The sequence below is a fragment of the Corvus cornix genome, chromosome 1A (assembly GCF_000738735.6).
Source record: "Corvus cornix cornix isolate S_Up_H32 chromosome 1A, ASM73873v5, whole genome shotgun sequence".
Taxonomy (NCBI): Eukaryota; Metazoa; Chordata; class Aves; order Passeriformes; family Corvidae; genus Corvus; species Corvus cornix.
This window is the reverse complement of record NC_047057.1, coordinates 11,433,021-11,447,875: the sequence shown is the minus strand read 5'-3', so window position 1 is coordinate 11,447,875 and position 14,855 is coordinate 11,433,021. Positions and strand designations below refer to the sequence as shown.

General features: G+C 43.1%; 1 protein-coding gene across 1 annotated transcript in view; it reads left to right on the top strand.

Moving 5' to 3' along the window:
* Positions 1-673: 673 nt before the first annotated feature.
* Positions 674-14,855, top strand: part of RSBN1L (round spermatid basic protein 1 like) — a 46,667-nt gene continuing 32,485 nt past the window's right edge. Inside the window, 3 exon segments of the mRNA XM_039570514.1 lie at positions 674-1,177; positions 1,179-1,296; positions 12,216-12,329. Of these exon segments, the coding sequence (XP_039426448.1) occupies positions 701-1,177; positions 1,179-1,296; positions 12,216-12,329 (709 nt within the window). The 5' untranslated portion in view covers positions 674-700.

The following is a 14,855-nucleotide window of genomic DNA, read 5'->3' as shown; positions in this document are numbered from 1 at the left end:
GATGGCATCGGCCCCTCGCACAGCCGCTGACCCCCGCAGCCTCTGCCTTCCTCCCAGCAGGCCCTCCGCTCCCAGGCTTTATGTGACTCCCTCCGAGGATGCGGGAGAGTGTGGAAAACTCGGGCTCAGGCCGTTACAGAGCGCGCCCATCGAACAACGCCCTCGTCCCCGGGACATCCCGAGGGACCGGTGTATCGCCTCCCGGGGTACATCCACCGGGAACGGCGCTAGTCCAGACTTCCCTTATTCCCAAACAAACGCCCTTCCCAGGAACAGCCCGCGGGGCTGCCGGAATCCCGTCAGCCGGTCCCAGAGAGGAGAAGCCCAAACCCTGAGGCATTACCGAAACCCCCGGGATGCACCGGGATCCAAACCTTCTTTATTCGCAAACAAACGCCTTTCTCAGGAGCGCCACCTCTCCCCCGCTCCGCTCCCCGCTCCGCTCCCCGCTGCGCTCCCATCACGTCCCCGCTCCCGCGCCCGCCCCGACAGCGCCCCCGCCCACTCGCGCCGTGCGCACTCAGCCGAGCCACCGCCCCCAATCCCCTGAGAGCCCGCCCCCTCTCCCCGCCCTGCGACTGGCTACTCTCGCTGTCAGTCCGGAGCCCCTCCTGCCCATTGGGCGAGGTGAGGGGCGCTGCCCCGCCCCCGGCGCTGTCGGTTGGGGCGAGCCGAGAGTAAATAGACTCCGGAGCCCAAGATGGCGGAGCCGCCCAGTCCCGGTCGTGGCGCGGCGCCTCCCGAGCAGGAGCCGCTCGGCGCCAGGGCGGCCCTGGACGCCAAAGGTTCCCGCGGATCCCAGCCGGCCGCCAAGAAGGTGAAGGGAGCCGAGGAGCGGAGCCTGAAGGGCGCTAAGCGCGTCAACGGTGAAGGGGGCGGCGGTGGCGGGAGCGCCAAGCAGCCGCTGCCCGCGGTCGTGCCGAGCTACAGCGGCCCTGCGCCGTGGGGCTTCGCCACGCTGCCCTCGGGCCCCTCGGCGGGCACGGGGGGCTTCGCCTTCCCTTCCCCGCTGTCCCGGAAGCTGCTGCCGCCCGCGGTGCTGCTGCCGCCGTCCGCCTCCCCCTCCTCGTCCCGCCCGCAGCACCAGCACCGCCACCACCGGCACCGCCTGGCGCTGGCGGCCGAGGCGGGAGGCGGAGGCAGCGGCGGCAGCGCCAAGCCCAAGAGACCCAAGGAAAAAGCGGGACAAGGAGAGGAGGAAACACGGGGCGCTGCCCGTGGTGGCGGCGGCGGGAGATGGCGGCGGGGCCCTGAGCCGGGAGGAGAACGGGGAGGTGAAGCTGCTGTTCCCGAAAGGTGAGCGGCGGGGCAGCGCCGGCAGCGGGGGGCTGGAAGGGGCAGCGAGCGCAGGGGGCTCGGTGGAGCTGCCCGGCGGCAGCGGGAGGTGGCTGTGACCCGGGCCGGGGGCTGCGGGCAGTGCTGCAGCCGGTCACACACCGTCGGCGTTGTGTAAGTTCGTGGGGAAGGCAGCGGCGGCTCAGTCCGCCGTCAATCCTGTCAAAAAAGGGGGTGTGGAATTAGCGATGGCGTCAGCCAGAAGCTGCCAGAGGTCCTAGGTTTTGTTACCTATTAGGGAAATGAGGATGCCCAGTAATTTATTAGAAATGTGCGAACAAAACTGAATTGGGGAACAACGGAAAACACGTTTCAAAAAATCACCCTAATTTAAAAATTAAACCGTGAATGATCTCGTTTCTTAGGTTATTATTTTTTACAGGCTAAGTCACTGAGTACTAGAGAGCATGCAGTTAAAATTTAGATACTTAGACTTTTGGAATCTCATGTAGTTGCTGCTGCAATCTTTTTATTTCTTGAAGATCACATCTGCCAAGGAATGCTCAAAGCCTTCAGGATAAGGGGTGGAGTGCTGGGTTAGTTCATTAGTGGGGCTGGACAAAAATGGCCATCCGAGGTAGGACAAGATGTCAGGCAAGAGTCTTGCTTGGATTCCTGCTGTGATCAACAGTAAATCTTGGGAACTAAAAGACAATACATGACTATATGAAGACAGTACAAGAATACATGCTTTTTTATTTCTTGCATGTCCTTTCCTAGTCTCCAGTGACCTTAAACCAGATGTTGATGCTTTTAGATTTACATTGAAATATGAGGAATTTGAAACGTGCACTCCATTACCTAGTTTAATCAAGTTTCCTTTCTTTTAATGGAAAGATAAATTACAGCTGTTGTGTAAATTTAGGTTACTTTGATTGTGGCCTGTACCTGTAATTACAGGATCAGCCAAGCTTGTAGAGAAATATCAATATGCCTTTTTGTCTATTGATTATGTTGTCTGGCTACCTTACTGCATTTTCCACTAATTTCCATGAGTATCTTAGTGTATGATTCACTTCCCGTTGAGGGTTTTTTTTGTTTTTAAATTTTGTACAAGTGGGTTTTAAGTATGTAATTTCAGAGCTTTCAAGGGTTCCGTTTTTCCCCCTTTCTCCTGTCCAAAAGGTGACTTGGAAAAAGTCTTTAGAATGATGCTCAGTACCCATTTAATGTTGGTGAAATCATCTTGTCTTCAAGGATAGCTGCTAAGAAACTCACCCAATAGCCTTCTAGCAAAGCTATGTAATTAATAATCATACTTGCTCAGATTGCCATAGTGTCCTACTAGTGTTGAAGAGTCATGTTAGTAAATCTTGGAACAATATTACAATAACAAGATGAAATATTATTTCACATTGGTAAAAGAAATTGACACTGATAGTGTTAACTGAATAATTGATGTGATTTGTCTCTAAAGAGGAGATTCTGCACCTTGTATGTGGAAAAGATACTTTTCTCAGAGCTTATATACTGACAGGCACAAATTCTTTATTTTTTTGGTTGCTGGGTGCTCAGAACAGATTCTTTTACCTCACATTTATTCCTTAAAAATTTACGTAGATGCAACAAATAAATTTTCAAAGGCAAATGATGCCTGTGTGGCCCCCGAGTCTACAGATTTCTGTTTAGAGGAAGTAATTTCTAAAGCTAAAATTTCGTGGCATAATTTCCTATATAAAAGAAGAACTTTATTTTAATTAAATTGTATATTTTTACAAAGAAGGCTGTGAGAAAGTGAGTCTTCTGCTGAGAGCTGCCAGCTTTTCAAAAGTTCAGTATTTGACTGTAGATTAAAGAACAGGTTTGTGCTGTTAATCCTGTGAATAATTTTCTTTGCAGAGAGGAAAGGGAAAAACGCAGTTATGATGCAGGGAGAAAAGAATGGCTGGGGGGCAGGCACGTAGAATCCTACGTACAGAGGAGAGCTAAGAATGACATTAAGGTGGGTGGGTGGAATAGTCAGGACTTGTGCATTAGGAGTGCTGAAGCTATGGCACAGACTGGAAAAAGATACCAGAGGGACTGTGGTTGCAGCATATAATGAGTGAATGTGGAAGGAATTTGAAATACTGACATGAAAAGAAAATAGCAGGCAAAAGCAGTATGGAGGTGATTCTGGTCTTGTTTTGGGGCAAAATATATTATACTTAGGTGCTGTAGAAAAGGCCAGGAAGGTTAGAGGACAGTAGAATAGGAGGAGAATGAAAATTTTAGGCAGCCTGCAGATAGGACATCGGTGAATTTGGAGGATTTTGGGTAATTATAAAAATCTGAAAAGCTTGCACACACAGAATATATGAGGGGTGGGGAAGTAGGAATAAAATATGCTCCTTTAGGTGTAATGAGGTGAGTTTGTGGAAGCTGTCATTAGTGCATTCTAAAAATCAACCTCGTGCAGGCAAGTGCAGCCTCTTGTTCCTGGAGTCTGCAGTTAGACAACCTTTTTGCTTTTGGTGCAGTGGGAAAGGAGCAACAATGTGGAGTTGATGGTATTGATCGTTTTTCTCTCCTAGCATTCAGAACTGATACACATAACAGTGTTGCACCTGCCAGAAGAAAAATTGTGCCAGTGGAGAGACTAGAGGTGTAGAGGCAGAAATACCAAGAGATAAGCAGGTGGAATAGGTGAGAGTTCCTTGATTGTTTTGAGGCTCTGCAAATGGAAGAAGTCCATCCTCCTCTTTGCAGCCAAAATGTAGATTCATTGCAGGGGGGTACGTGGGATGGAGTGGAATTCCCAGTTACGCCAGTGCCTGTGAATGAGGAGGGGTCTTGTTTCTGGTCAGTGAGCTGTGTGCTCTGCTACACAGAGCTCTAAGGGTGTGAGGAGAAAAAGTTTTACCTTTGTGAGAGAGACTGATGGCCTGCACAGATCTCAGTACTGGAAAAAACGAGGAGCAAAGCTAGGGCAATCAGAAGAAGAATGGCAAAATTTGTCTCATGAGATTGCTGGGACTGTGGTATAGACAAGATAATACAGGGAATCAGGTTATGCAATGATATGGAGTGAGTGAATGTGAGATCTGGCCTTGAGAGTAGTACCAATTGCATTTTCCTAATTTTAGTTTAATTACTGTAATGATAAGGGATATTGGCGCTGAGGAGGAAACTGAGATTTTTCACCTTGCATTCAGAAAAGCTGATAATAGGAGCTCATGTGTGTCCTTCACTTGCAGTAGTAATTACAATGTAAGAGAGCCTAGTTCTGAGGCACCTTTCTTTCCTAAGTGATAGGAAGGTGTTAAGCTTGGTAATAGCCAAGATGGATGATGTGTTTAAGCTTTTCAAAAATTTTTATGTTTTTTTCAAGTCTTTGTTTAAAGACTTCTCTGGTCTTTTAACTAATTGCAAAGAGTTTTAAGTTGCAGAGTCATAACCAGGCCTTACAGCTTGTGATTCCATTAAATGAATGGAGTTCAGTGAACCCTTCAGAGATGATCTACCATGCAGAGAACTTGAAAGAACCTTTTGCCGGATGAATGATTTGTTCTGCAGATAACGAGGTTTAGGCTGTTTAAAATAAGCTCAAATTTCACTTGTCACGTACATTCTGATAGTGGAACTAAAGTTGTGCAATGTTTTTGTTTTTAAGACACGGTGTCAGTCTGACAGAAGCGGTTGCTGTTCGTGCTATGACTCTGCTGATTCAGTTAGTCATTTAGCTGATACTCTGCTCTAGCAGTTCATAGTTGAAATTGTTTTCATAACAGTGCAAAGCTCAGCTCAGCCACTCCCCTCTTAATTAGACAATGCCTGTCCAAAAGCTTTTGGTTGTGGTCCCTATACTTGTGGTAAGGTGTAATCCAGTTGCACAATCAATCTTTTCTGTTTTTCTTGTTGTTTCTGTGTACAATTTCCCTTTTCCTCCTCCCCTTTTTTTTTCCCCAATGATCCGTTTGCTGATAAGATCGCCTCAATGTGCAAGCAGTTGCAAAATGAGATTGACATCTTTTGACTTGCAACTGGGGATTCCCCATATGAGCAGGAAAGCTGAAAATGGTGCTGTAGCTCTTGCTTTTAATATTAGTCTATTCTTTTTTAACTCTCCTTCCTCCCCCCCCCCCCCTTTCTTTCTGCTGCTGTCTTTGAAGGATAGATAAGATTAGATTTCAGATGAGCTTTTAGCAGTGATTCTTCTGGTAACTGTTACCTTGTATTGTATGACCTTTCTGGGATTTTAGCTTTCAAGAAGTTAGACTTTTCAGTCTTAATAATTTTGGTTTGCATCCAGTGGGATGCTAACTTTGTAGTCTCTGTTACCAAAGTAGGTTGTAGAAAGTTTTGGATCTTCTTTTTCCCTTCCTTAGAACTGAGGCCATGCATCTTCCTTGTTAGGTTGTCGTTTTTTTTTCTTTTTCTTCTGCTAAACATTTCCTCCTTCTGTTAACTTCTATTTACTTTTTTTTTTTTATTTTTCTTGTACTATGTGGCTTGACTCATTTCCCCCTCCTCTCTGCTGAACTCTTTAAATTCAGCAGTCATTTTCATGCTTATGAGGTCTCTTGGTCACTCTTGTCTGAATTCTTCAATATATTTCTATTTAGATACCCTACTGTAAGCAGCAATGTCTATCTAGTAAGTGTTCAGGGTTTTAAGTGTTGTGTTCAGGAGGAAGAATGACTTCTCAAATTTGTTTTGATGCTTTGAGATTTACATGCAGCTCAGTTTTCAGAGACAGTAGTGACATTAATGTAAATATGCAACGTTGGGATAATTTGGAGCAGTGCATCTTTTTCTTGAGGGACCCTGGCCCCTTTTTGATAAGCTGATGCTTGCTAGGCAGAACAAAATCTTCCTAAGCTGGAAAACCATGCCCTTCCTGTACCCCAGAATCCAGCTTTGTGTGTAATTTATGCAGCAGAAACTTACTCTGATTTTAGAATACCAAATAATTTTTCTTAGTTGACACAAGATCAGGAGGCTGAAGCATTTGATCTGAAACCTCTTGTAGAGGCCTTGTTTGCAGCTGTCACATTCTCTGTTACTGATTTCTGATGCAACTCCCTAGTGCGTGTGCTCGAACTTGGCTCATTCAGTTCTGCATGTAGGAGATCTCCTTAGAAGTGCGAAGCTTAAAGGAACTGGGAACTGTAAAGATTATATTTAAGTTTTTTGGAAGTGTTTTAATTCTGAAAGGGATCTGTCTCCCTTTCCATTCACTGAAGAGCTTGGGGAAATGTTCTTGCCTGATAAAGGGATTTCTTTAGTCATAACTTGTATTCTAAACTTAAATTACTGAAAGGAGTGCAAGCCAGATATTCCTGGTTGTTGGGATGTGAAAACTATCCCTTTTTTGATGATTTTTTTGTGTCATGGAAATACTATATGGGTTTGTCCATGTTCGTTAAGTTGGAAAACCTGCTCTCCAGTGTACATTGTAGGATTTAATAAGTGCAGGTGTCAAAGCTCTTTACATGGTGATATTAAATATACTTCATGATACCTGCATAACCAGTTAAACATGGCTTCTTGAGGTTTTATTTTTATGGGTGCTTGTTTGAAGTGAGGAGAGTGCCAATGGAAGGGATGGTGACTGGTGTTCTTGTATGCTCTTCCTTATCCCTGCTTCCTTTCAGTTACACTGCTGGTGGTGTCATCCATATTGATGGTGTCCCTTAGCAGTAGTCTGTAAATATTTTGCCTCATGTGCAGTGACAGCCCTTAAATCAAACGAAGGAGAGAGGCAGAATACTTTGAACATAGTCTATGACTGACTACTAATGTGAGTTACCATCTGGAAAACTGATGCAAAGCAGCTGCAGCTTTTGGCATCTGACAGGGTTGTTCAGCTCTCCTCTTTCAGTGCTGAAATGGACTTGCTTGTTTGAGCTCCTGCATGGGCTTCAAGGTGCAAATTTCCCAAGTGACAGCTACCAAGTTGCATATAGTCCATCCACTAAAGAGCACTTCCTACTTGACTCATTCTCTATGCTCTTGGTTTACCCTTTTGTCTGTAGAAAGCTTGCAGCAGAGGCAAAGATCTGGTTAAATGTGTGTATCCATTTCTTTTGTTTATGTACTTAACCTACCATCCAGAAAAAGTAGCTTTGGAATTAAAGGAGGAAGTATGCATATCATTCTTAATCAATTCAGTTCATTGTGTAGAATCGTTGTAAAGTGAAAATATTTTTCAGATACCCTTTAGAAAGGTGAGATGGAACACATCATAATAAAATTCTTCCTTGTCTGTATGTAGCATTTCTTTAATATACTGCTGTTGCAGCATTTCTTTTGGGTGTGGGTGTACTGTTTCTGTGACATGCAAAGCAAAGAATGTGGACTTTGTGGTGACACTCTTTACTGTGAACTTGAATGAAACATGTAGAAATCTCTTAATTCCTTGGGTGTTATATTTTCTTAAAACAGGGATACTTATTCCTACAAAGCTCTGTATTTTAAAAAGGATACTTGTTTATTTACTAGAGTTGGATTGGGTTTGCATGGCAAGGTTTTGGTAGCAGGGGAAATACAGGGGTGGCTTCTGTGAGAAGCTACCAGTGATGGTGGTAGCATGTCTGGGATTATATATTTTAAGAGGGGGGAAAAAGTTACTGCAGAGGAGCAGTTGCAGCTGGAGAGATGAGTGAGAATATCTGAGCGGAGCAGCCCTGCAGACACCCATGTCAGTGCAGAAGGAGGGGCAGGAGGTGCTCCAGGTGCCGGAGCAGATTCCCCTGCAGCCCATGGTGAGGCAGCTGTGTACCTGCAGCTCAGGGAGGTCCATGGGGGAGCAGGGACCCACCTGCAACCTCTGGAGGACCCCACAGTGGAGCAGGTGAATGTGCAAGGGACGCTGTGACGCCATAGGAGGCCTTTGCTGGAGCAGGCTCCTGGCAGGACCTGTGGCTCCATGGAAAGAGGACCCCATGCTGGAGCAGGTTTGCTGGCAGGACTTATGACCCCATGGGGTACCATGCTGGAGCAGGCTGTGCCTGAGGGTCTGCACTGCATGGAAAAGGACGCACATTGGGGGTGAAGAACTGCAGCCCCTTGGCAGGACTCACACTGGAGAAATTTGTGGAGTACTGTCTCCTGTGGGAGGGACCTCACACTGGAGCAGAGGAAGAATGAGAGGAGTTGCCCCCTGCCCCCCTAAGGAGGAAGGTGTGACAGAGGTGACATTTGATGAACTGACTACAATCCCCATCCCCCTGTGTCACTCAGGGGGAGGAAGTAGAGAAAAATGGGAGTGAAGTTAAGCCTGGGAAGAAGGGAGGGACAGGGGGAAGATGGTTTTTAACATTTAGTTTTTGTTTCTCATTACCTTACTCTACTTTTGATGGGTAATAAATCAATATTTTTTCCCAAAATTGAGTCTGTTTTGCCCATGACAGTAACTGATACTACATATGATCTCTCTTTGTCCTTACCTCAACCCATGAGCCATTTGTTGTATTTTCTCTCCCCTGTCCAACTGAGGAAGGGAGTCCTAGAGTGGCTTTGGTGGGCACCTAATGTCCAGCCACAGTCAACTTGCTATAAGAGTAAGAAATAACTTTATAGTAATAGAGACTTACTGTTTTCCCCTCTGGCAGTAGAGCTTGAAAACTAAGGACTTGAACATAGCTCTTACTGAACTTCCATAGCTGATTCCTACTGTCCTTGGATTTATTTATTTTTTTTTTAATGCCGGTAGGGAGTATTTGCAAACTCTGTTTAGTGTGTGACCAGTTATTTCCTGAGCAGTGTATTTCTTTGTCAAAATCATATAAAGTAAAAGTGTGTGTTTTGGTAGGTGGGACAAGCTTCATGAAAAGATAGATTTCTTTCTTTTTTGCCTTGGGATACAAATTATTTCAAACGGTTGCCTCTTCGTTTTAGTATCTTTAGAGGTATGTAAAGGCCTAGGAAGTCTGTGTATTTGGGCTACATTGTTTCCATGGGGGTTCATTTCATCCTGTTCCTTCAGCAGGTCAAGATTTTTTTATTTTTCTTTTTTATTTGTTAGGAGTAGTCTTGGTAGAAGCTAACTGCAGAATATTCTGTGGACATGGAAAGCTTATCATAAACATGTTTCTACCTTTTACTACTTTGTGATCCTGTTGCCCTACAAATGAAATGGAGACCAGTAGTAGCTTCTACTGGTAAAGGTCAAAAAAGATGTACAAGAGCATTCCAGGTTTTCATAACTTCAACAGAACAAGTTTTTCTTGTTTTCCCTTGCCAGTGTCGCTCACAGCTTGTTTAGTCTGACATGTAGGTTGTAAATTGCTTAGTGTTGGAGGTATTCATTTTAAAGCAGGATTTTTGTGAGGAATGTTCATGTTTCTGGATGTCCCTGAGGAGAATAATCTGCAGAATTTCGTTTGAGCGTTGTGTTTGAATTCTGCAAGCCAGACTAGAAAATACTTATTAATACGCATAAACTGAAGACATTTGAACTGAGAATCAAGCTCAAGTGTTAATTCAGCGAATAACTCTCATTTCAATATAGGGTTGTTTTTTTTAATGTGCAAAGATTTTTTTTTTAATTGTTTATCTATTCTGTGAACTTTGAGGGAGGAAACCAGAAAATCTGTACATTCAAATTGAGCTTCTCAACTGTTTTTTACTTGCCTCAGGCTCTACACTGGTTTTGTTACAATACTGTGATTTCCAAAAAGGAAAGTTTACTCCAAACTTCTCTCAGCTGCATTTACATTGTATTTGCAGTCACTTAAGGTACGATTTGCTTGTGGCTGTTGCTGGGGGATGTTACAGAACACATTTTGTCAGGAAGGTTTCGCCATTGACTCTAATTGCTTTGTAGATGTGAAAATAAACTGGAGGCTCTTTAAAAGGGTCTCTGTCCTTGTGTTGCTTCTGACAAAACTGGAAGATTCATTGGCCTGTGATGCTTTTTATGAGCTGGCAGTAAAGGATTCTTTCAGTCTTTCTTTTGTCCTCTTTCAGCAAGACTCACTATTTGTATATGCTCTTCAATCTTGCTTTGATTTGTAAGTGAAAGCAGAAGTCAAGTGTGCCTCTTAACCATACAAAAATGCTGAGATAAAATCTAGGTCTTCCCATGATAATTGTAGTTCTGGCTGAGTTGAACATTCAGCACAGGTTATAAATCAAGCCTGGTGTTACTGCCTACTAACTGAGTGTCTTTCAGAGCGTTACATTAACTCCTGTTGTACAGTTTACCCAATTTCATACTCAAGTTGCAGGGGATTTACAAATTAGAGATTCCTTTTTGGGGAGAAGCAGGTTGGAGAGGAAGATTTGTCTGTGTAACCTATTCCTAGAAAGGTTTGTGTTGCTTAGGAAGGCTTGTTTGTAGATTGGTTTCCATGGTCTGCTATACAAATAAATCTGCTTTGTCATCCATCCCTTTCCACAGAGGTGTTAGGGAGACTGTTCTTGGACGTGACTGTTTCAGTCACTTGGAACTAGGAGATCCTGTAAGTGCAGCTACCTTACTATATTTGTTCCAGTATAATTTCTGTTCTCTCCCCACTGCTTATCATGATCTGTGGAGAGGCAACAGATGTATCTCAATTGCCATCTCTTTTGGTTTTTATTTGACTTGTTTTCTCAAGACTGTCCCTAAAATACATTCTTCTCTTCACCCTAACAATAGCGAGGGTTTAAGTTCTGTTTCCATGCTAGAATGTTCCTAAGAGGAAAGATATGAATGCTGTGGAATCATTGTTAGAACATCATATATGTGGATTATTGACAGCTCTTTGCACCTTTATAAACATGCTTCCTGCGTAGTTTGGTTAGGGGTCACTCTACATTGCCTTCAAGAATTGAGGGCTTTCTTTGGTTTGGTTCTGAAATACTTCTGATTTGTTAGTAGTGAGCATACTTGCTGCTTCTATTTTATGTGAATGCTTAAGGAAGAGTAATTGAATTTCTTTGCTTTCACTTGGGGTTTATAATGCAAGTACCATGAATAAAACATAAGGGCTGTCTCTCGGCTGTATTACTGAAGCATAACATTATGTAGAAGCTTGAAATCAGATTTCCTCTTTCCCTGCGAAGGTTAAAAAGCCCAGTAAACTCTTGGAGCAGGTATTGGCTTCAGGCCAGGAAACTAGGCATGAAGTGCTGGCTGCAGTGCATGTAAGCCTAGTAAAATCTGACTTCTCTAAAAGCCTAGCCTCATAAGTGAATCTCAACTTGGCTTGCAAAGATGACTGCTTGAAATTATGAATTCCTCTAGGTCTAGTATTTTACATGCAGAAAGCGTGCCTAAAGGTTCTGCTTTTCTAGGGATTTAAAAACCTGGAGTGACTTGACAGGAAAGTAAATGAATAATGAGACTGCTCAGGTGAGCTGTTGCTGATTGTAGGTAAGCAGGGGAAGTGATAGTGAATTACATCTGCTGTGTGAATACAGCACATTTCATGTTTTTATTAATTATATCTGAGTGCTATTAATGCATTAGCCTGTGAATGTAATAGAAAAGATTTTTCAGCTGACAGATTAAGCCATCTTTCCCAGGTATTTGCAAAAGTCTTTAAGTTCAGAGTATGTATGGATAGTAACGAGGTTTTCAGTGTAGATGTGCACCCAAGAAAATGCAAAATGTGCTCTTTTTTCCCTCAATTCTTATGTAATGCATGCAATTCCAATTTCAAGAAATGAGCTGGCTGCAGATGCAAAGTAAGAGCAGAAGATATAGAAGTAAGCAAAAATTACTATACTGTTAACTTGCTGGGTTGTTGCATACTGCTACAACATAAGAGAAACAAAACTTTTCTGAGTTAAAGAAGCTTATGTTGGATTATGCAACAGATAAATATTAGCTTTTCATATTGTAAGTACTGGATTTCTTTGTAACTCCTCCTCTATATCCTCTTAATAGGGCTTGCATAAGAGTAATCAGAAACATGTATGTGACAATTAGTTTTCTGTTCTTGCTTAATTGTGAAATATTTGCATTTCAGCTCAAATCAAAGACAAAGTTAAAGAAAGGGAAAAGAAGCAAAAAGAAAAGAAGAAGCACAAAATAATGAATGAAATCAAGAAAGAAAACGGAGAGATCAAATTACTGCAGAAAGGTAGGTTCAAACTGTATAGTGGTTTTTCATTCTAGTGCTAAAAGTATTTGTGTTTGGATACTGTGTTTTAATACTATGTTTTTCATTTAACTTATGCCATATTTCCTAGTTAATTGGTCCAAGAGTTGCAAATTAAATCCTAATTGTATATGGTAATTTTTTTGTCAACTGTGATAGGTACTGGAAATTAAAAATAAAACCATCATCACAGTGTTGCATATACAATAGTAGTAATAAGAAAGACCAGTACTTCCAGGAACAATATTAATGATTCTTCAATAACTGCTGACAAGATGTAGGTTATAATTTTATATATTGTGGAGAAGAAAAATGAATGCATGCTATATTTCGTGTCTAATATTAATGGTACAAGACTGAGTAATTAAGGAGTTATAATTCAGGAACTTTGTCAAATACTAAGCAGTTGTATGCAACATACAGTCTTAATTTTGGCTAATTTCTTCATCTTTGTTTTCTGTAATGAAAGGTAGTTAAGGTTATGTTCTCATGTGGCTTGTACGTCCACTGAATCTTAGAGCTGTACAGTAGGTGATACTGGAAGGGATCTAGTCCAACTGCTGCAAGTATGATCAACTAGAGTAGGTTGCCCAGGACTATCAGACTCTCTGTTGCCAAGGGTGGAGGCAACAGTCTCTTTGGACAATGATGTTCAGATTAGATATAAGGAAAATTTTTTTTTTTATAGTGGTGATGGTAAGAGACTGGAACAGGTTGCTCAGAGAGGTGACAGATATCCCATTCCTGGCAGCATTAAACGTCAGGTCAAGGATTGGGCTCTGAGCAACCAGATCTAATTAAAGATGTTCCTGCTTATTGCAGCAGTTTAGACTGGGTGGTCTTTAAAGGTCCATTCCAGCACAACCTATGTGTCTGTTGTATGGTCTGTGAAGAAAGGCAGAGACTGCTGGGGCTGATAGGCCTGGAGAAGAGGAGGCTCAAGGGGAAATCTCATCAGTGTGTGTAAAAACCTGATGAAAGGGAATGAAGAAGGTTGCAACCTGTGCTTCACAGGTTTATTCCTTCCAGGTGCAGGGTTTTGCCCACCCCTCTGTTACCTTCACAAGTCCCTTAAGTTGGCCTGTTTCTACAGCCTCTCAAGGTCCCTGTCACTGGCAGTGCAGCTCTGTGGTGCATCAGCTCCTCCCTCCAGTTTTGTATCAGCTGCACCTTGCTGAGGGTGTGCTCTGTCCCACAATGCCATTCATGGAGATGCTGAACAATACCGACACAAGATATCAAGGTCGGGATTACACACGACTCTTTCCAGCTGGACTTTGTGCTGCTGCTCACAACCCTTTGAGCACAGCATCTAAGCCAGTACTTGAACCACCTTACTCTTCACTTAGGTCATGCTGCATCAGATTTTCTGTGAGGGTGTTGCTTATTTGAGTAGACCAAATACTTTTTTAATCGGTTATTTTCAGACTCTGCTTTTGAAGTTAGGAACAAATTCCTGATATGTTTTTCTGTTACCTTGTCTACTGTAGGATTTCATTTACAAACCAGAAGCTGAAACCCTCAAATCAAAACTTGAACTTCAGAATGCTCGTATGAGGTCAGAGGCATAGAACCTGTAATTACTACATCACATATTACACTCTACACACAAGTAACTCTATTAACAACAGTGACAGCTTAAAACCTGTGTTGATCAGATCTCGGGATATTGCCTTGAACATGAGGATTGTGTAAGCTGGTGACTTCCCGTGAAAAGGACAGGTGTGACTTGTCGTTGCTGAGCGTGGAAGGAAGTTGGTGGTTTAGATATTGGGCAGCACTTAACTGCCACAACAGTGGGTTCTTTAGGCTTTGAGTAACAGCCCTTTTTTATACTGGCTCCTGTTTCTGTTGCCATTCAGCAGATGAGGTGCAATCTGCAAAGACAGCAGGTTGTTTTACACCAATCTAATAAATGAACTTAATGGGACTATTGAGCCTAAAATGGTGCTTTATTTTCAGGTTAATGTAAAAGTACATATGCCCTGGGACTCTGCTAGAACACCTCCACTGAGAAGCAGGATAGGTTATTTTCACAGTGAACAGTGCTGCAAGTGCATTAGATGCTTTACCCCTATTTCATTTGACTTGTTACCACTCAAGTATATTTTAGGTTTTCTTTTAAGGTGTTGGCTGTTAACTGTTTTGTAGAGGCTGTGTTTGGTTTGCCAGTATTCTGCAAAACTGACTCCTATTTCAGGGAAAGAAGGGAGTGAGTCAGGAGAGCAGACAGTTATTTAGAGCAGACAGATCGTCTCCACAGGGTTTGTATCCTGTTCGGAGTGGCAGCTTTTGGTGTCTTCTGTGGGCCTCCGAAATCTGACTGGATGTGCTTGTGTGTGCTTTGAGGTTTGTATAACATTTCCTGAGCTGTCCTGCTGATCTGACTTTACATCCTGGGCAAGAGAGAGCAGAGGCAGAAGTGCTTTATGATGCAGCTTGTATGTCAAGGTCAGTGTCTCTGACCTTTTCAAATATTAACTCTTTATCTAAGGGTGGCATCTTCCT